Below are 20497 nucleotides of genomic sequence, written 5' to 3' on the forward strand. Positions count from 1 at the left end.
TGAAATGAAATTAATGAATGGAAGGATTCTTAGGAATGTAGATCAAAATCCATCTGTTTTTCAAAGCAGTTGCTTATAAATAGCTACTGGTTTAAGGACACCAGTATTAGTGATACATCTGAACAAATGCCATTGATAATTAGCAAATAGTATTTACAGACTTTGCACTTACTGTAGCTGTAATGATGTAGTCTTTTCATACGGATGTGCAGTGATGTGTGCTGCAACGTCTTTTCTGCCACTAGGTGGCCAGAATTGTCCACTTCTTGACCCTCACACTGTGTGAAATCAGATGTACACTTTAACCCCTATTTTCACTCCCAAATCTGAAAGCAATGAATGATACACAACATGAAGATGTAAAATTTTCTCATGCCATTATTTATTGAGGTGTGTCCAGGAGGTTGTGTTTTCTTTTGACATGAATTAAAAAACAAAACGATAAGAGGTGTGCAATTTGATTGTACTGATAAGAGATTACTGTATTTTTTTTTCGAGAGGATTTAGTATTACATTTATACATGATTACACTTGAAGATGCACGCCAAAACTAAATCAAATGGTTGTTCATAAAGTCTTGTATGAATTTCCTCCATCCTGTGATACTCCATGTCCCATTGCATGCCAAGTTGCTACACCTTCGCATTACTTTTTATTGGAAAAAAAGTTCTTCTTAGACCTGAATTCTGCGTTGGTCTTTTTGGCTGTCGAGTGTTTCGACATTGTTGAGCTTTTCAACTGAAACAATACCATTTTTTCCCGATGATGTAACTTCCACGTTTGAACCACTGGTTGGGGCCTGAGCGAGTACTGGCATTGTATTCCAGCAAGCCTCAGGATGTCCTGTTGGGGGTAGGGGTTGGACAGAAGAGTAGGAGATGTAACTGCAAAAGGGAATTGCGTGCTTTGAATGGTGGTGGCTACAGTAGCTGGGCTGGGGTCGAAAGAGGCTCTCAGGGCCCCATGGACATTGGAACCTGTCAAAATCCTCTCTTTTTTTTGCACCCTTCCGACAGCCTTAACACTTCCTGTGCCTGAGTCTGAGAAGGAATTTTTACGTTGGATTTATTTCTCTTTGCGGGATAGAGGAACATACTTTTGGACCTCTTGGCATGTTGAAGGTATTTGGACATAAAAAATCGTGTTTTCGTCAACACTTAAAGTATTCATTACTAATTAAGGCGGCCCATTTCTGTTAAACAGGAGGAATGCTGAAGAAAGTTTTGAGGTGGGTCATGGTAGTTTTACCATTTGTACCTGTATTTGTTAGGTGTTGATAATTTGGTGCTCTTCAGTTTTCATTATATGGCACATGTGTGGAAGACTATTGGAGGCAGTCTTTCTTACATTTAGTTTAGTTAATGTAAATTAACTAAATAAGTAAATAAGTTTGGACTCTTCCCAACTTGTCAAAATCTCTCTCTCTCTCTCTGTTCTGTCACAAAGACACGATTCGCAACAGAAACTTCCAAAACAAAGCCATCAGAGAAAGCTCTGTAACCAAAAGCAGTAGGTTTTCTATTTAAAATGTCTGCTCCATTTGAACTCTAGAAATCTCCATTGTTCTAAAGGAAAGGAAAGGCTGAGGAAATCATGGAGGCAGCACAGTGGTCAGTGACATCACTGATTTATTGCTTGCTGTTTGGTCTCGTTTTTTGAGCATCTCTCTTCTAGTTTATTTTCTTTCTTCTTAGTCAGGACAGGAAGTTTATTGTGAAGACTGATTACAGCTGTATTTACGCTGGTGTTTTTCCCCTATTCTGTTCTCAGTCAACACTGTGTTTAGACTCACAGCAGGAAACTACTGCCTTCCCAGATTACAGCCAAATATACACAGTTGCAGTCTTTGCTTATCTTTTCTGATTTGAGGTACCAAGTTGTTTTTGGATGCTTCTGAAGGATTTTCAAATGGCTGCACATTTGAGATACAAAGTGAACAATTACTTAGCTCTCAGTGGGATTGAAGGAATACAGCATGACTCAAAGAGATTTTTACTGACTCCGTCCTTGACGTCAGGCACAGGATGATGAATCATAGAGTGAGATTCATGCCTTAAACATGGCTATATCAATGGCGCCAGCGCAGGATGTCTTCACTATGCAGGGTTTTCTACCAAAGCTTGACTCAGTCATTCTCCCTCACAATTTAACAGGGGTGAACTTTAAGGAGGTGAACGAAGAGAACAAACAGAAGCTTTTCGGAGAGATCTACACTGCTATCGACACATTGGCATTCACCTTTGGCAATGTGTAAGTATGATGTCATCGCTGTGATTCCCATGGTTCATTTTAAACTGCAGACAAAATGACTCTATGTATTCTTAATCAAGTGTGGGTTATTTTCGACTGTATTTGTTCCAGTCAATTCTGGGATTACGAGAGTATATAATCATTGTAGATAAATTAGTTTTTATAGAGCACATTTTAACAGAAACATGAAAGAAAATGTAAGGTAACATACAAACAGGAATTAGAAATAATTAAACTCATAGAAAACAATAGAGAAAACATGGAAAAAGTTGAAACTTTATTTATAAAGCTTTATAATGACAAATGTAAATGAAGAAAAGACAAGAAAATAAATCAGACATTTCTGTGTTAATACCAGGCTAAAAAAGATCTTGCATATATTTTTTCATTTCAAGATTAAAGGGGAATTCAGCCGATTTGACACATGGTGCTTTTGAAAGTTACCAAAATTACCCTGATTATGTCATCTAATCATTATTTTGAATTGGGCTCACAACTTTACATTTTTACAGTACAAACTGGTAGTGAGGTGTTTGAAAGATTTGGCATTTAGAAGGGAACAGAAGGGAAGATCTAATAAAAGACACTAGAGTTGCATTATGGGAACTGTCGGGTCCCAGGTTTTTTGGAGATGGACCCATACTAGATATTAAAAGTCAGGAGATCTCAGCCTCTGCTCTGTTGATTTTGACCACTCTTTTTTAAATCTGCCTTTTGGGAGTTCCCCCAGCTTCATGGAAGTGCAATGATAAAACACTGTAGTACGCATTCAAACCCCTTTTAATTAAAACACAAAGAGAATTTGAGTTGTTTTAAACTGATTCCTGCATGTGCATTCTTGATCAATTTCACCCTTTCTCAACCCAATGTGTTAATTTGTGTTTTCCCTCAGAGTGTCTGACTTCCTTATGGGAGATGTAGAGAATGGATCAGTGTTGGGGCTCCCCCTGACTAAGAGAAGCAGGGTAAGAAAAGTACATTATTTATATTATGTAGTTCAAATGGTCTAATTAATTCTGCACAATTGAGGAATGAAATTGGCACTTACCACCTTCCAGAACTGTAGTTGGCATCAAAAAATGGAAGGCCAATATAAATGTATTTATTTAGCACCCATTCGTCAACATACATTCATTAGTTCATTCAGTATCCATTAACACCAGGATGTGGCCCACTGCCCCTTAATTGTCCCTGGCAGAGTTCAGGGGTTAAGCGAGCACTTGCGTGTTGACGCATGTTCCTGAGACGACCTCCGCAAATGATGGATTGATGTTATGCATTGTTGTTTTCCTGCTGTATGTTTTATAACTGCTCTGAAGAGGAAGTAAGGTTCTGATAAGCTTTGTTTTAAGCAGAGCATACCGTACCTTGAGTAGGAAATTCATCCTCTTTTTCATCCTCCGATTTCTTTCCCCCATCTGTCTGTTTTTCAGTCTTTTGAGAACCTCTCTGTGGAATCTGGAGGATCCGGTCCCGAGAAAGATGATCCGCCAGGTAAGACAGAGCTCTATAACACACAGCTACTGCACTCTGGCGCTGCTCTGTGAAAGTGTCAGGGGAATCAAATCCTGGCCAATTTGTTAGAAACAAACTTGTTCATAAATCAGTCTTAAGCCGACCTACTGTTACTGCTTTATTAGTGTGGATTATGGCATTGTTTGTGCTGTGTCACTGCTATTGGGATATGTGTGTGGGGTTATCTGGGGTAAAGGCACAACCAGCTCTCAAGTCTTGATGACCAGTCGCCTTAAGCACTTATTAATACATCCAGCAGTCGGTCTCCTGTCAGCATTACTTTGCTTCAAATGGTATTAGCTCATATCCTAGTCACCCAAGGTCAGTGTGGGCTTTTCTCGCTGACTCACAGTCACAGATGTTGCAATTTTTACACATGGTACGTGCAGCATGTGTGTTGGATGGGGGTTGATCGCTTGCAGTCATGTATAAGCCCATCTTCTATAACCTGCCACGTGGGATTCCGGTGGTTTTCACAGGGCCGTCGCCACCGGTTCGGCCAGAAGAGGTGGACAGGACACTGCAGCGGCAGGATAGCGGGGTGGAGTCAGCGCTGCTCTACGCCAAGGCCTGGTCCAAGTACACCAAAGAGTTGCTGGCGTGGGTGGAGAAGCGTCTCAGTATGGGTGAGTTAGGGAACAGGCTGAGGGAGGAAGCAGCTAAGTAGCACCTTTCACGGTGAAGTCAAAAAGTCAGCTATCATGCGTTAGCGTCATAGACCAGGTACTTAACGTCAGTACTCCATTACATACTTAAGTGTAGGTTTTCTTGTCAGGATATCCATGAGATTTCATTTTCATTTGCATGTCATGTACATGTTGGGTCTGAAAAAGCAACAATATCTTAAACACTTAATTTTTGGACTGCACTTGATTTGTTTTGACTTGATTTGTGGTGTCCACAAAAACTTCGATGACCTAGCAAAACATTTTTAAAATTGCATCTACTCTTTCTCTCTAATTTAAAATCCAGAATCTATGAATATGTATTATATATTGTAGATTATATATATATATATATATATATATATATATATATATATATATATATATATATATATATATATATATATATATATATATATATATACATATGTATATGTGTGTGTGTGTGTGTGTGTGTGTATATATACATACATACATATAATTATTGGCCAAATTTATTGGCCAAAATTATTAGAACACCTGACAGATCTGAAAATATATATATATATATATATATATATATATATATATATATATATATATATATATATATATATATATATATATATATATATATATATATATATATATACATGTATGTATATACATGTGGAAGGGTACTCAACTAATACATTTGAAGCAGTGTTTGAAACAAAGTTTTCCCTAATAGACATGCTGTGAAATGGTAGTTGACAGTTTTACTTACTTTACATTAAATCATTTTCTTTTCATTCAATTTGGACACCCATTTTTAGGTTTATCAAGGACAAACTTACTGGAAAACTTTTTGTATGCAATGATTTATTCCCCCTTTTACAGTTTCAGTTTTCTCTGAAGCTTCAATTTGAAATAGGGTTATAATCCGTCTTTAGGCTTCTCCTTGGGTTAAGAATGCTCCTGGCAGCAACAGATGGCTGAAAATGTCTGTAAATTAGTACAATTCTGAATGCAGTTTTTGGCCTCTACATTCATGTCATTTTTGCGCCAAAAATGTGGGGATTAATCAGAGGCCAATATCCTGAGAATTTTTTCTATCACCTGAGTTGGACTTAAATAGTTGGATAATAAAGTCTTATCCAGGCTCAAGGTTGAGTGCACAGTGTGGGAGCTTTTGTTCGGTTCACCGGTTAATGAATGGTTTCAGTCTAGTACTTAGTCACTTGGCCAGTCAACAAACTGAAACAATGCTCTCACTCAGGCTGTACAGTACATGTGTTATCATGCATGCATGTTTGTTTAACACATCCCCTTTGGTTAATGCTTTATTTACTGATTCAATTTATAGATTTACCTCATGCCTCAAGGACATGTTTTATTCAGAAAATGCTAAATAATTTTGAGTAACTATTGAGATCCAACAGTTGATACAAAATGCAGCACAATGCATGCCACTGATGAAAGTTCCTAGGCCATTACAAAGGATTGTGTATGTTATTAAATTGAAGCCAACTTTAGTGTGGTCTGTTTGCAGATATCGAATGTGCAAAGAGTTACGCCAAAATGGCAGAATCTGCCAAGACTCTTGCAAGTCAACAGGTGAGTAGATTTTGCAGCCTATTTGAGTCACACATTACAATTTCGCTGCTGTCTTTTAGCTGTTGGGATTGACATTTAGACTTCCTCCTCTTCATTTAAGGAATTCATGCCTTTCCGTGAGACCTACATGACTGCATTCAAAAATGACATTGAATACAGCCAGCTGGTACTTCACACTGCAGCAGTACTCCAAAGCAACAAATTCATGCAGGTAATCTTAATCAGAAGATGCATTTATCAAATGGCACTTGGTTTGTATAATAGAAACAAAAGGACTTACTGTGTGGGGTTTTTTGTGTTTCTTTTCAGCCTCTCCTGGCCAGAAAGAATGAGTTGGACAAACTAAGAAAAGAGGTCAAGGAGCAGTGGCAGAGAGAGCAAAAGAAAATGGTGAGTTGATTGACATAAAGGTTGCATTTTGTAAAGGGCCACACACAAATGCATACAGAATCTAAAGTTGTTTCACTGACCTGTGGGCTTGATCCAAGAATGCTCTTGAAATGCCTGAGCCTGGTTACACGCATGCATACAAATGCTTTGTTTTGTCATGTAGTGATGCAGCCTAGTAAGCTGTAATTCAGTTTAACCTATGACAGAAGCAGCATCATTAACTTAGCCAATAACACTTAACACTACAAGTACAAGGTTAGTCATTTGTAAATGAGTTGCTATTTAACATTCAGTTAGTTTTTCATGTTACTGTCTTAGCTCCCACACTTGTTATTAGAAAGTAAAATACTGTAAATGACATTGGCTTCTAGTATTTCTATTAAAATTGTGTTTTCATATTGATTTTAAGTAAGTAATACAGATCACTATTAACTCGAGTAGGTTATAAACTTAAAAGCTATATTTTTGTGTTGGCTTTAGTTAGCATGTTGGATTTGGGGTTGGGCTGGAAAGACAGTTGTTATAGTAGTAGTTTTCATTTGAGTAGACAGATCCACTGGAAGAAAGACAAAGAAAAATTGGCGATGGTAGAGTGTACACAGTGTTGCACCATTTATACTTCTTGTCTTTGCTCATACTGTATGTGTGGTGTTATGTTTCTTTGTTTGTGTATGAACTTGAAATACATGTGTGCATCTCCAGCACGAGGCAGACAGCGCTCTAAAGAAGGCCCGGCTGCTGCAGGCCCAGCGGCAGGAGGAATATGAGAAGGCCAAGGTGTCCACCAGCCGCCTGGAGGAGGAGCAGATCGGAGGAGGAGGAGGTGCAGCAGCAGCCAAACAGCTAGAGAAGAGGCGCAGGCTGGAGGAGGAGGCCCTGCAGAAGGTACAGCATCTCCTCTGTTGGGCCTGTGGCTCCTTTGATGTGGTAGATTTTAGATGTGCTGAATTAAATTTTTGTTTGTTAAAATTGGTTTTAGTGATTCAATTTGACCTACTTTTTAAATTGTAGGTAACTTTATTTGGCATTTAAAAGTCCATTTCATTTAGTAGTATAGTTGTTGCTTCATAAATTACACCCAGGCATTACACACATACTCCTGTTTCGCTGTACTTTGTTGACATTTATTGGACTTTGAAAGTACAGAGATACAGAAATGGGTAGAAAGGCATAAGAAGGATACTGGGCTGGACTCTGTCTCCGTCACATAGCAGGCCCCCTCAGACCACAAACTCGATCTTTATTCGAAGTGCATTATGTCAATTAAACTATAGCTAACGGGATAAGAGTGTATATAATCTTTTAAAGTTGTTAGGGTCCTACTATCAGCTCTTGGTTTTCCTTTTTGTTACAACACATGATACAGGAATTGGTGGGATGATGGATGACAGTATTCTGTTTGGTGAACATTCAGTCAGGCTTAAGGAAATTGTTCTCATGTAACACTAAAGATGGCAGCTCATTTGCCCTCCCATCACTTACAACTCATTCTTGTAGCACTAGTCTGAGCCGATGAGCATCAGAGTCAAATCCCTCATACAAATTAAATTAAATTAAATAATAATTGCATCATTCCTCTGTTGGCAGGCTGAGGAGGCCAGGGATCACTGCAAAGCCTGTCAGATTGATGTTGGGGTGAAGAGAGTCGATCTGGCCAACACCAAGAGTGAGATCATCACTCAGATCCGAGAGATGGTCTCCCAGTGCGACCTCACCCTCAAGGCTGTAAGTACTGACTTTTCTGCTCTAAATGTTTATCAGACATTTAAAATTCCAACCACCTTGAATATCGGAAATAATTTTCTACCCATGATGAGGTTACTGTTATTTGCTCCTTGTTGCAGGTGACAGTCAACTGGTTCCAGCTCCAGCAGGCCCAGGTCGTATCCCTCCCCGTCAACCACCAGAGTCTGTGTGAAAATGCCAAACTGTACGAGCCAGGCCAGCGCTATATCGATTTTGTCCGGAGTCTACCCACTGATGGGCCTCGCCTGGAGTCCCACTCGTTTGATTCAGCTGTCACACAAAACACAGGGTGAGACATCAAGATACTGCTTGCTAAGTAAGACATGGGTTCAATAGCTCCTGTTATCATTGTGGGGCAAGTGATTTAAGTTAATGGATAGTATTTTTACCTAACTGACGATAATTTTGAATTTGTTACAACTATACATTATTATTGAAATATACAACTATACAACAAGTCATGAATGAGTTTTTAATTGACTTTATCCTATGTCGTACACCTTAATTTACTAATACAGCAGGAAACTCTATACCCTAAAAAAAACCTTCAGAAACGTGATTAGATAACAAGTGTTGTAGAGGCTATTTTGCACGGATATGAATACAGGTGTGCCTTGAGATTTTGGTTTGCCCTTTGGTGTACCTTGGACACAAAGTTTGAAAACCACTGACACTGAGATCTGATGCTTATTATAGAGGAATTGTGCTTAGATTAAATGACATCTGCCCCCTTGAGCCATGTTTCCACTGCGTGGTATGGCTCAATTTGACTCGATGCTCAATGGTATCAGGTACTTTTTACCCAATTTTGTTTTCCACTGCAGCTTGTACCCACTCATTGTAGGTGGGATTCTTTAGCTAATCATCATAATGACGCATGGTGTAACTGCCGTGACGTCATCTTCAAGACGAGACACACAAACAGGAACAATGGAGGAAATCCTTTCCTTTTTGAAATCTTTTCATTGGCAACCAAACAGAGGAAAAGTTGCACTTTGTCAATAGACAACAGGATTTCTGGGCTGCTATTTTTTCTTTAATCTGGTTTAAGTGAATAAATATTTGTGCATCGCTATTTGTGGCCTGTGTGCAGGATGTCTGTGTCACGCAGGTGACGATTCTAGTGATGAGTCTTTCTGACCAATCAGGGGTCTGCAGTGTTTTAACTCCACCTTTAAGTATCTGCTCAGCTCACTTGGAACCTGGACCAAGGTAATACAAGGTAATACAAGTTGTCGAACTTTTGACAATGGGGAAAAAAAAGAGAAAAAAAGAGTGGAGTTGACTGGAGCCAAGTTGTACCATGCAGTGTAAACGTAGCCTTAGTCATTTCCTTGATTCAAATCTGAGAAAGTAAACACAAACATTGATAACTGACTTATTTTCGTAAGACGGATAAAGTGGTGGTTCTAAGAGTGATTCACAGTCCGAAACAAAGTTAGTTTAATTTCAGTATCTGTATTGGTTCATTTAAAAAAAGTGTCACTTTCTCCACATAGTGTTGGCAATTATACAGTAATTTTAATGTAAACTGCATATAGCTTGCATCACAGGATTCAGTGGAAAGATTAGTATTTATAAATAGTAAACAGTGGTTGTAAATCCAGTGAAATTAAGTGGTTTGTGGTCCTGTAGACCTCAATGATGAGAGGTGGAGTGATTGAGTGAGCGAGCTTGTTTTGGAAAGCGTAAAACAATTGGGTTGGCCAGGGCTTCCTGCGGAAATGACTGTGGTCACGGGAAAGAGGAGCTGGGGTGGTGGGCTTACCATCAATATCACTAAACCTCTGTGAAAGTTTTCAGTAGCTTTCAAAGTATACACACATTGCTTCTGACAAACACGAAAAACATTGTGGTCAATGGGCAAATTAAGTTCCAAGTTCTTGTGAGGATTCAAAAAAGTTAGTTTTCCTTTTAGAGAATTTGTTGACACAGGTTTGTCATCTCTCTCTCTCACACACACACTCACACACGCACACAAAGATGGAAATAAGAGAATGCTTTGTTCTTCCTTAGTTTTCTCCCGCTGCCCCCTGCCCCCCAACTCTGATCCCTCTGATCAAAAGAATTCAACTTGGGAGAGAGGAAATGAAACTTTGACACACACACACACACACACGCATGCGCTCACATGGATCGGTCTTCAAAAGGTTAAAAATAGACTGCTGACCTACATTCTGTATATTGTGAGATACAGTAGGACTTGGACTTTAAATAACAGTGACAGACTGATGATTGGCTAATGTACTAACCATGCAAAGAGTGAGTTAATCATTGTTAAACTCTTAATCAACAGCTGTCTTTGATAGTAAGGTGAGGCTGATCTCATGATATCATAATTATTCAGAGATCATTTCAGCACTGATGGAATTACAAAATATAATTGGCAATTTGAAAATGAGACATAGGAATGACATGCAGATCTACTTTAATATTGTCTGAAAAGAGGAATGTTAAGTTAGACATGAATCCTAGACTGTGTTATTGCTGGTCTTAAATTTGAATACTGTGAAATTTCAGTATAATTTTCACTGTTGGACAGGAAGAAAATGGATTGAACGAAATGATGGTTGTTTGCTCTTCTTGAGATTTCTTCTTTGTCCTGTTAAAGATTAATATTAGGGCTGTAACTAACGATTATTTTCATAATTGATTCATCTGCCGATTGTTTTTCATGATTAATCGAATAATTGATTAGTCTTTAAAATAAAATAATTTTGTCTTTAAAGATGTCATAAATGATAAAGAAAAGCGGCAAATCCTCACATTTAAGAAGCAGAAATTAACAAATGTTTGACATTATTGCCTGAAATATGACTTAAACGACTGATTATCAATCAATTTTCTTTCTATCAACTAATTGATTAATTGACTAATTGTTGCAGCTCTAGTTGTTGTCATGTGAATTTTTAATCCATATCCCTTTTTAGTATCGATGGGTAAAGGGTGTTGTATGTTGTATTGATTGAAGCGCTCTGAGACAAATGTGTTGTTACTGGCTATTTAAATAAAAATTGACTTTACCTGACCTTAATACATACTATTATAGGATTAGCAATATTCCACCTCAAAAGATAGTGAATAAAGACACAAAATATTGGCCATCATGAGTCCAAAGATTATGGCATCTGTGTTTCAGCCTTCAAAAATGCATGTTGCTTAAACCTGGGTAACTTCGAGTCACTATTAGTTTACTATCAACAATACAATAATTTTCTTTCTATTATTGCCCTCCATAGGATGCCTTTCAACAAGCGCTCGCTCAGTGGCAGCCACTCATCCCACAGTAACCTATCACAGGCATCCGTGACCTCTGACCTCCTTGGTGCAGATGACGTGGACAGTCCCATCAGTGCCCAACACGCCAAGATCGCAGAGAGGCGATCCAACAGTAGCACTGACATCCAAGGTACACAGGTTGAGTCAGATGGCAAAAGCTAGTTTCTACTGGTGTTATATTACACTGTCTTACAGGGCAAATTTCATCCAACCTCCAACATTTAGATGGTAAAAAGGTTTATCTCTGATGAGCCTCCTTTTTGGTTGTTGCTTTATAACAAACATGTCCAAATAATATGAAAGATAAAGGTAACAGAAGATTTAAACTGTAACCACTTTCCTTGTGTTGTTATCTTTATCTTTCATTTTGTTTTATTCAACTGTGCAAGTTGGATTCACCCGGATCCTTGAATGCAGTAATGAGCTCACAACTTTAAGGCCCATTTAAGTGAAAAATAGCATTAGTAAGCTCCATAGGCAAACAGAACTGAAGGTTAGTAATGGCAAATTGTCCATTACACCCTGCAGGTTGATTGAACATTAAGGTTGTGCGTTTTTGTGTGTGTGTATGTGCGCAGCATTTGTCCAACAGTTGTCAGGAAGAAGAAAAATAATTTCTGTAGCCCCTTAACCAGAAGATAGGTTCATTGAAAACAGTTTTTCGAGTGCATACCCACTGAAACGAGTTTTGAGTTGTTAAGCAATCTATTATTTTAAATGGAAATCAAGATTTCAGTATCATTTATATCATTTATGTCTAGTCTGTCATAAACAAAAAATGTAAAAATTATATTTTTTACAACACATAAATGGGCTGTAATATTTTGCCTTTCAACGTTATAATTTGTTTTGATCCAGCACTTCGGATTCAGGCCCCATTTCGTCCATGGGCCTCAGCCAGCCAGGGTGGAGGAATGTGCAGCGACTCGGAAAGTGCCGGAGGGAGCAGTGAGTCCAGGTCCATGGACTCACCCACTGCAAGCCCAGGTAGGGCCATTTACGCAGCCAGCTTCATTACCTAAAGCTTACCTCAAACTGTGACTGGTGGTGGTGGTTCATCAAATTATTTTTAATGAGTAAAACTGGGTAAAAAACATTATGAAGTAAGAAATAAACCAGAACATGTGGAATGTATTCCTGTCAATTAATATGCTAAGGATTTATTAGGTTTTTTGACGTGGAGGCTTCCTTATCAGTTGAGTAGGAACTATTTAAATGTCCTCAACACATTACTGGCTTTAACCATCTTTGCATAAACTATGTTGTAATAGGTATGTGTGCTACTAAATGGCTCATTAACAGGACGTTTATCTAACAACTTTAATCTTTACCTGTAATCTTCTACTTAAATATTTACATGCTTTGACATCTGAGCTATCAGGGAAATAAAACCCATTTACTTTCTTTCCAGCTTTTATGTTTACCCCCTAGAAAGCCTAATTATCTTGTTTTGCATAGTGACACCTAGCTCTAAATATCAGGTTTACCAGTCTTATGTCATTGATAAAGAAAGCAAACATTGCACATGATAGACAGGTGGGACATTCCTCAGCACTGACTGTGTTAAGTGCCCCTGGGGCAAACATGTTTTTTTATGAACTCGATATTTACCCAACTTTATTGCGGTGTTTTGTCAAAATCAAGTGGCTTAGCAACCACTGACAGTGGTGGCTCTGTGTTAAGCATTATGCAACTCTGTAAGTCTACAAACCACACAAACACATCAAATAGTAGTTTCTGGTGCAGGTTGGATCTTGTCAGTGTTTTCTCTGTTGCTGTGTTACATGTGTGTCACAATGTAATGCCCTATCCTGTCCTGTAATGTAATGTGTTGGGCCTCTTCCAATTGTTTGTAGTAAAGATTTCCATTCAAATTAGTGTCAGTTTGTGTAGATTAAGATCTTTTGATATGTGTTCTCCTTATCAGGTGGGCTTTTACAGCCGACTCTTAACAACAGTTCATTCCATAGCAAGTCACCCAGAATTTGTTTTCCCAGTTCATGTCATGGATTTTCTCGAGAAATAATACAAAAACTTCACAAACTTTAAAAACTAAAGTCATTGGACTCCAAATACTTATTTAGTTATGGATTTTTGTAGTTTGGTCCCCAAGGCTAAATTTGAATATCATCATTTTATAACTTCTAAGCCTCACCTAATGCTTATTTTTCACCAGAAGCCCTATTTCAGTAGTTGTTGCGGAGTGTTTACAGTAATCAAATCAGTAACAAATAATTTTTATTTGTTACTTTCATTTCAAAAATTAATTTAACTAAACACATTTTTTACTTTCTTGCAGCCAGATTTTGATTATGTGTAGTATTAATATAGTTCTATTGTTGTTGTTTTTTAAATGGCTTATTCTTTGCACTTTCCACTAGCTGCAATATAACATTCAGTGGTTTTATTTCATAAGCAGATATTTGTAGATACCCAGGTAAGTACCTGTGACCCCCTACCCACCAACCGCCCATCTAGATGGCCAGCATGGCACCCAGAGTTTAAGCATTGTAGGAGTTTATTCCTAATGAGCCTCCTTATTGGGCTCATAAGAAAATCCACAACATTCATGAAATGCCTATTGAACAGCATTAATCAGTCAATGAAGGTGTAAATCACCAACAATCCCCCACTGGGAATTTAATTAACGACGACAGTCAACGGCACAGGTGGACCACACCTTAAAGAGAGTTCTCTCACTCCAGGGCTCAGTACTTCCCACTACTGTACTTAAACCACTGGAGATTTGAGCAGAATTGACCTGATGTCACTGTGGAGATGTGGACTAACTGGTGTGTGATGTTTTACTGTTCAGGAGACTTTAAAAGGAGATTACCCAGGACCCCCTCCACTGGCACCATGTCATCTGCTGATGACCTGGATGAGAGAGAGCCTCCATCTCCCTCTGATAATGGTGAGTCCCTCATGTTCTGCATGTATTTTGTGTGTTTTTTAGACCTTAAGGTATTATTTTACTATGCTACATTTTATCTGTTAATATGTTTAATCTGTTGTTCTTTTTGTATGAGAATTGCCCTATTCTCAGTGGGATTTAAAAGTGTCCCTACATTATACAGAAGAAGAAGAAATAATGGCTTCTGTTTCTTCTTTCTCGTCCTCCACTCTAAAGGTTTAAGTGAGATGATAATCGAAACAGCCAGCTCACCAGGTCCGTTTAGAAACACCCAAATGTCCAAGGCTGCCCAAACCCACAAGCTGAGGAAGCTCAGAGCTCCATCCAAATGTAGGGAGTGCGACAGCCTGGTTGTGTTCCATGGAGCAGAGTGTGAGGAGGTAACCTTGGTTTCTTTTCTTTTTATTTTGTTTTAGAACAAATGAAACAAAACACGATCCAAACATGATCCTCTATTTGGACCTTAAATGTTAAATGTAGTGAGTCCACAGCATTCAGAGTATTACAAGTTCAAGATGAACATTGCCAAAGTTTCACAATGGCCTCTTTATCACTCATGGTGAGCAAAAATCAAACAAAAACAAAAGGGAGAGACCACCTCTCCCCTCATCAAAACCTTTGACTAAAGGGAAGAGTTGAAACTGGCTACAGGCTCTCCTCTGAGACCAAGTCCACCAACTGGTCTCAGTCGGGGAACGGGCAGTGGAAACTGAAGACCTTTTGTTCATCTTCCGAGCAGTCGCCTCCATCACCCCTGCACCCCCCACTGTTTATTTTCGATCCAATTTCTTTCCATATTTATTAGATACACTGACGATACACAAAAAAATAACAAAGAGTTTCTTAGGTTATGTAATGCTGGTAGAGACATTGACAAGAGAAGAATGACACTAACTCTGCAGTGTATTGGAAACATTCCATGTTTTTGGTTCAACGGGTTAAAAGAATGAAGCAATTCAAAAGCAAGCAACTTTTAGGCTGTAAATAGCTCGAACCAGCAGGAGTTGAGGGTTTGACTGGCTTCAGTGGAAGATATGTAGCAATAAGTACATCTATTGGTCAGGGTCAGTTTAACTAAAGAGTTTAAATTGGATTAATCGCCCCATGTTTTTCTTTACACTAGTTGCAATTTCAATCCAGAGAGCCAGTGAGTGTGTGTTTGTAGTATTGTTCTGATTGGTTATGTGTAATCACTGAACTTAAGCTTTATCCTGGTGTTATCTTCACTGCTGCTACTGTAATGATCAAAAGTTCACGTGTTAGTTCCATCTCATCTTTTATGATCTCTGCTTTTTAGCAGTGTCTTAAAGTGTCACTCATAACTGAGATACATGTCATCATGTTTGCAGTGTTCGTTAGCCTGCCATAAGAAGTGTCTGGAAACCCTGGCCATCCAGTGCGGCCATAAGAAACTCCAGGGGAGGCTCCACCTCTTCGGCATTGACTTCACGCAGGCTGCTAAGAACAGTCAGGACGGCATCCCCTTCATCATACAGAAGTGTACATCAGAAATCGAGAACAGAGCACTCAACATCAAGGTATTTTAAGCCAAATATGAGTATGTGTAGCCAGATCAATAGAGAGTTTGATTTGGATAATTACTGTAAAAAATATTACCGTAAGATGATTGGTACTATAGATTGCCTCTGTTCCACACCAGCTGTATTGTTTATGATGATGTTGGTCACAATTAAGATCGTGTTGCCTCTGGTTCAAAAGAAGATGTAGCTGCATCCAACATTTTCTCATTGGCTTCACTAAAGAGGGTCCACTGCTGTGATTCAAAATTTAACTTCCAACTATATCCTGTTAATATTCTGAAGCTGTTGTTAGACAGTTTTGCCATGGTGATCCTGAAAATTGCATCTAATTTTCCACTGTTGAATGCATTTCGTTTTTGTGCTGTGAAGGGGATCTACCGTGTGAATGGTGCCAAGTCTCGAGTTGAGAAGTTGTGCCAGGCGTTTGAGAATGGCAAGCACCTGGTGGAGCTCTCTGAGCTTTATCCCCACGACATTAGCAACGTACTCAAACTCTACCTGAGACAGGTGAGCTGCTTTTGAAACCTTATGATTCCTAAAATTTACTGTAGGTATTGTAAAATTACTGCTGGGGGTATCTAAATCAGGACAAAGCCAATGCAGTGGTATTTGTCTTTGTTTGTTTTTCGGTCCATAACTCCTACCTCTCATCTCATAATCTCATTTCTATTTTTGTCCCATTTGTCTATTTACTTACATATTTCTGATGTTTCTGTTTATACTTCACTTCCTTGTTTCATTTATTTTTCTGGTTCTTTTTTCCCCTCATACTTTCCTCTGCAGCTTCCAGAGCCGCTCATCCTGTTCCGCTACTACAATGATTTTATCGGCTTGGCCAAAGAAAGTCAGAGTATCATTGTGGAGGAACTGGAGGCATTGCGGCTCAGTCCCACCTCAGTGGCCCCGGCCCAGGTCAGCGTGGAGCTCAACCGGGTTCTCTTTAAGATCAAGGACCTGCTGAAGCAACTGCCACCAGCTCATTACAAGACACTACAGTTCCTCATAGAACATCTGCACCGGTATGGCAGCTTCAGTCAAACACATTTCTGCTCAGTGCATTATTAATTGGTCATTGGCTTTGAACAGGTCAGTTTTTTTTTTTTCGATTTATGAGCAAGAATCCTTCCTCTCTCCAGGGTGACAGAGCAATCAGAGGAGAATAAGATGACAGCCAGCAACCTCGGTATCATCTTTGGTCCAACACTGATCAAACCAAGGCAGGCGGATGCCGAAGTTTCCCTTTCCTCTCTGGTGGATTACCCCTATCAGGCACTCATTGTTGAGCTCCTGATCAGGCACTATGAGATGGTCTTTGACACCCCACTCAGTCCACTGAGTGGCACCTCACCTACAGAGATCGATGCCCAACCCCGCCCTGACACCCGCCTCACCCACCAGGAGAAGGAGCAGCAGCTGAGCAGGCACTCAAAGTCATTGGGAGACATTAAGGAGGTAATTAGACATTTGTTTGTATTTTATTGGCATGGCATGTAGCAAGATTTTACATCAGTGTTACATACAGCACATTTGTCCATTTTTCATTTAATATTAAATGGTAGATTGATGCTTTGTATTCTATCCTGATTCCTGTCTGTCTTATCATTACAGCAGAGCTCTAAGGTGTATAAGAGGCATTCCTCCATAATTCCTTCTTCCCACTTATTGGCTGAGGTTCAGGAAAGCATGCCAAGCCTTGACGGAAGTGACTTTGAACCTGGTCAGTATTGTTATCAAGCTAGGTAACCAAAGGAAGGCAATTCTGTCAGGCCATTATTCCAGAAGTTCTTTTTTTCTGGCAGCTGGATATTGTCTTTGATTGCTGCAGTTTCTGAAGTCCACATAATTTTACTTGATATGCTAATAACCTCTTGTTAACCTCTCTTTACAAAGCTGATGAAGTGGATTCAGAGACCTTCAATGGGGTTTCGTCATCAAGCGTCGATGAGGTCCGTAAACCTGGTGAGAGAGGCCTCAGTCGTTCTCAGCATATCACCGTCACCAGGGTCCAGCTTCGACACCCTCGCAGCAAACTCTCCTCCAGGCCAGTCAGCATGCCGGCTGAACAAATATTCAACCGGGGCCAAGTCGACGAGAATAACACGCGGAACAGCACTGACCAAGATGACCGGAGAGGTGGTAGCTGCGACCAGCCCATTGAAGAGGTGGATGAAACTGAGAATACAAAGTTGCGAGCAGGCACACATTACCGGAGTACATTTATTGACACACAGACATTACGCAGAACTTGGGACAAACAGTACAAGCATGAAGTTGCTTCTAGAACTGTAAGAATTGTGGCCAGTTTGCCCACAGACAGTACAGCAGTGGATGCCAGCAATGTATCACCTTCTGTGTCCTCATCATCCTTCTCCCTTGGGACTACTGGGAGCTCTATTAGCACCATCTACCCCAACAGACCTTATACTGTCGCAGTGCGACCCAGCAGGACTTTAAGAAGGGAGGACAATGTAACCAAGTTCAACCCTGTTGCAACAGCTTTCAGGGCTCCCAGAACTCTCCAGCCTCCCCCAGGGACCTTCTACAAGCCCCCATCAGGGAGCAAAACAAAAGTGTTGCAGAACTGTGCATTAGCTAACAGCGCTGAGGAGGAAGATGAGGAGGAGGAGGATGATGAGGATGAGGATGAGGAGGAAGAGGAGTTGGGGATTGAGATAGAGGTGTCTGTAGATGAGCCTCTTGAGGAAGGCATTGAGGCCGAGCAGGCAGCCATGTCTCCCAGCTCTAGCCCTGAGGAACTGGGCCCAAACCAGGCCAAACCAGTGTACCAGAGACTGAGACCCAGACGCCTCCAAGAGGTAGAACATCGAGAAGCTCATTTTGTGTGATTATCTGAGCATCACGGACTATCAAATCTTCAAAAACAGTGCTCGGATGCTAACAATGTGTGCCATATTCTATTGGAAAAAGAGTAAGAAACACCTGTAAAGACGATTTCCAGATGTACTATGATTGTGGGCACTGTGAGGGCAATTAAATGTACCTTTTGGTCCTCAGAAGACAAACAAGATGCACTTAAAATGCTGTATATTTTTTAACAAGATTCACCAATATTTCATTTACCAATCACTCAGTACACTCTGGCCCTTCGTCAGAATATTTATGATTCTTTTTGAAACTGTGCAATTCCATTTTTATTTGAACAATTTTGTACAAAGTTCTTACAGGCTCACTATATATATATATGTTTATATACCAAAAAACGGTTTGAATTGTTACAATAGTGCATGTAGCCACATTTTTGAAAAAAGTTTGGTGCACTTATCTGACATCAATACTCTTCCACAAATCTTTTCTGAGTCGTGTTAACTGTCAGAATGTTTTAAACTGTTACATTTAGGTTATAACTAATAATTTTGATAACTTGTGTATAAAGCAATATTATGACCTTTGTTACATGCTGTACTGGGTATCTGTATAGGCATTTGGTAATGTTTTAAAGCACCAGTTGCAAAGGGTATACATTCACTTGTTTTTATACTGTTGAACTTGTATGTTGTCAACTTAAACTGATCTGAAAAAGCTTTTAGAAGTACCCCTGGATTGTATAATGGCATTATCTTTCTTATTTTAAGATAACATTTACATTTCTTATTAGCCAAAGCTGTTCTTCTTTTCACAACTGAAGTACTTTCATCAATAACCTAAACCTTACAGGTTCTTTGTAAGTAATCGGAAGTGCATCATTTATTTAAATGGTATCTGTTTTTTATGGCAATGTACAAGGTTGACAGAATGTTGAAAAGTTCAGTGTAAAAAAAACAGGTACATGAAAACAAAAACCCTTTTGTAACTTATTAAAATATATCTGACAACTTCCATGATGGTTTGTTTTTTCTTCTTCAGATCTTTAAAAATGTATATAACATAGAAGTATTCCCATGATTACTTAAAGTTATGCAATGTTATTGTCGAGCAAACAAACTTAATGTATAGAGATGCAAATTTTTGTTAAGTTGTAATTATAATAAGCATAAGCATATTTATCTTTTACCAGTTGTAGGAGTATAACTGAGAGAGGATTATACAGTGCAACGTAGGGCAGGTGGTTGGGTCATGTAGGGCTCCACAAATGGATGAGAGTGTTAGCAGACCTCCAGCACTGAGAAAGGAGATTAAATCAATCTGCTTAACTATTCACAAGGTCTGGATTCGAGCTGTGTTAGCAACCCCAAGGCGCACTCGGTAGAATATGTGGTGTTATGCTTAACTTACTGGATATCAATCTGCAGAACAGGTGTTCTTCTGAGGTAAGTGATATATCCTGCTAGACTATAACCACTTTGAAATGTAGTCAATACAATTTGTGATGCAGTAGCCATAAAATTGCACAATAGTTGTGACTTACCTAGATTAAAGTGGATATTGTTACAAGCATGGGGAATGTGCAATAATTAGTGTTATTAGGCAGATAGAATAACAATGAGTAGTACCGAGAGAATCTTCATAGACTGTTTAAAGGTCTATGACCGTTATGCTGACCATGTGAAGTGTCTTGAGCTCATTAACCTCATTACAGAGCTATTGCTAGCCTTCACATAGAGCGCTCACTGGATGAATGGATGGACACCTCTATGATGTACACAGGAGTACATCCATACATT

At 39.2% G+C, this 20497-nt stretch overlaps 1 protein-coding gene across 3 annotated transcripts in view; it reads left to right on the forward strand.

Annotated features, from left to right (window-relative positions):
- arhgap29a (Rho GTPase activating protein 29a) overlaps window positions 1-19712 on the forward strand; it is a 37895-nt gene extending 18183 nt beyond the window's left edge. The window contains exons 1-21 of one of the 3 annotated variants that reach the window (XM_073488870.1): window positions 970-1121; window positions 2154-2250; window positions 3143-3215; window positions 3684-3744; window positions 4245-4391; window positions 5941-6005; window positions 6106-6216; window positions 6315-6395; window positions 7098-7280; window positions 7983-8120; window positions 8240-8430; window positions 11381-11550; window positions 12279-12407; window positions 14236-14334; window positions 14551-14714; window positions 15684-15872; window positions 16245-16382; window positions 16659-16894; window positions 17012-17327; window positions 17484-17592; window positions 17766-19712. In XM_073488870.1, the coding sequence (XP_073344971.1) occupies window positions 3159-3215; window positions 3684-3744; window positions 4245-4391; window positions 5941-6005; window positions 6106-6216; window positions 6315-6395; window positions 7098-7280; window positions 7983-8120; window positions 8240-8430; window positions 11381-11550; window positions 12279-12407; window positions 14236-14334; window positions 14551-14714; window positions 15684-15872; window positions 16245-16382; window positions 16659-16894; window positions 17012-17327; window positions 17484-17592; window positions 17766-18721 (3540 nt within the window). In that variant the 5' untranslated portion in view covers window positions 970-1121; window positions 2154-2250; window positions 3143-3158 and the 3' untranslated portion in view covers window positions 18722-19712. Of the gene's footprint in view, window positions 1-969; window positions 1122-2153; window positions 2251-3142; window positions 3216-3683; window positions 3745-4244; window positions 4392-5940; window positions 6006-6105; window positions 6217-6314; window positions 6396-7097; window positions 7281-7982; window positions 8121-8239; window positions 8431-11380; window positions 11551-12278; window positions 12408-14235; window positions 14335-14550; window positions 14715-15683; window positions 15873-16244; window positions 16383-16658; window positions 16895-17011; window positions 17328-17483; window positions 17593-17765 lie in introns of those variants that run through there. The other 2 variants (XM_073488869.1, XM_073488868.1) reach the window with 2 other exon arrangements.
- Window positions 19713-20497: the final 785 nt, after the last annotated feature.

Source organism: Pagrus major, chromosome 19 (assembly GCF_040436345.1).
Source record: "Pagrus major chromosome 19, Pma_NU_1.0".
Classification (NCBI taxonomy): domain Eukaryota; kingdom Metazoa; phylum Chordata; class Actinopteri; order Spariformes; family Sparidae; genus Pagrus; species Pagrus major.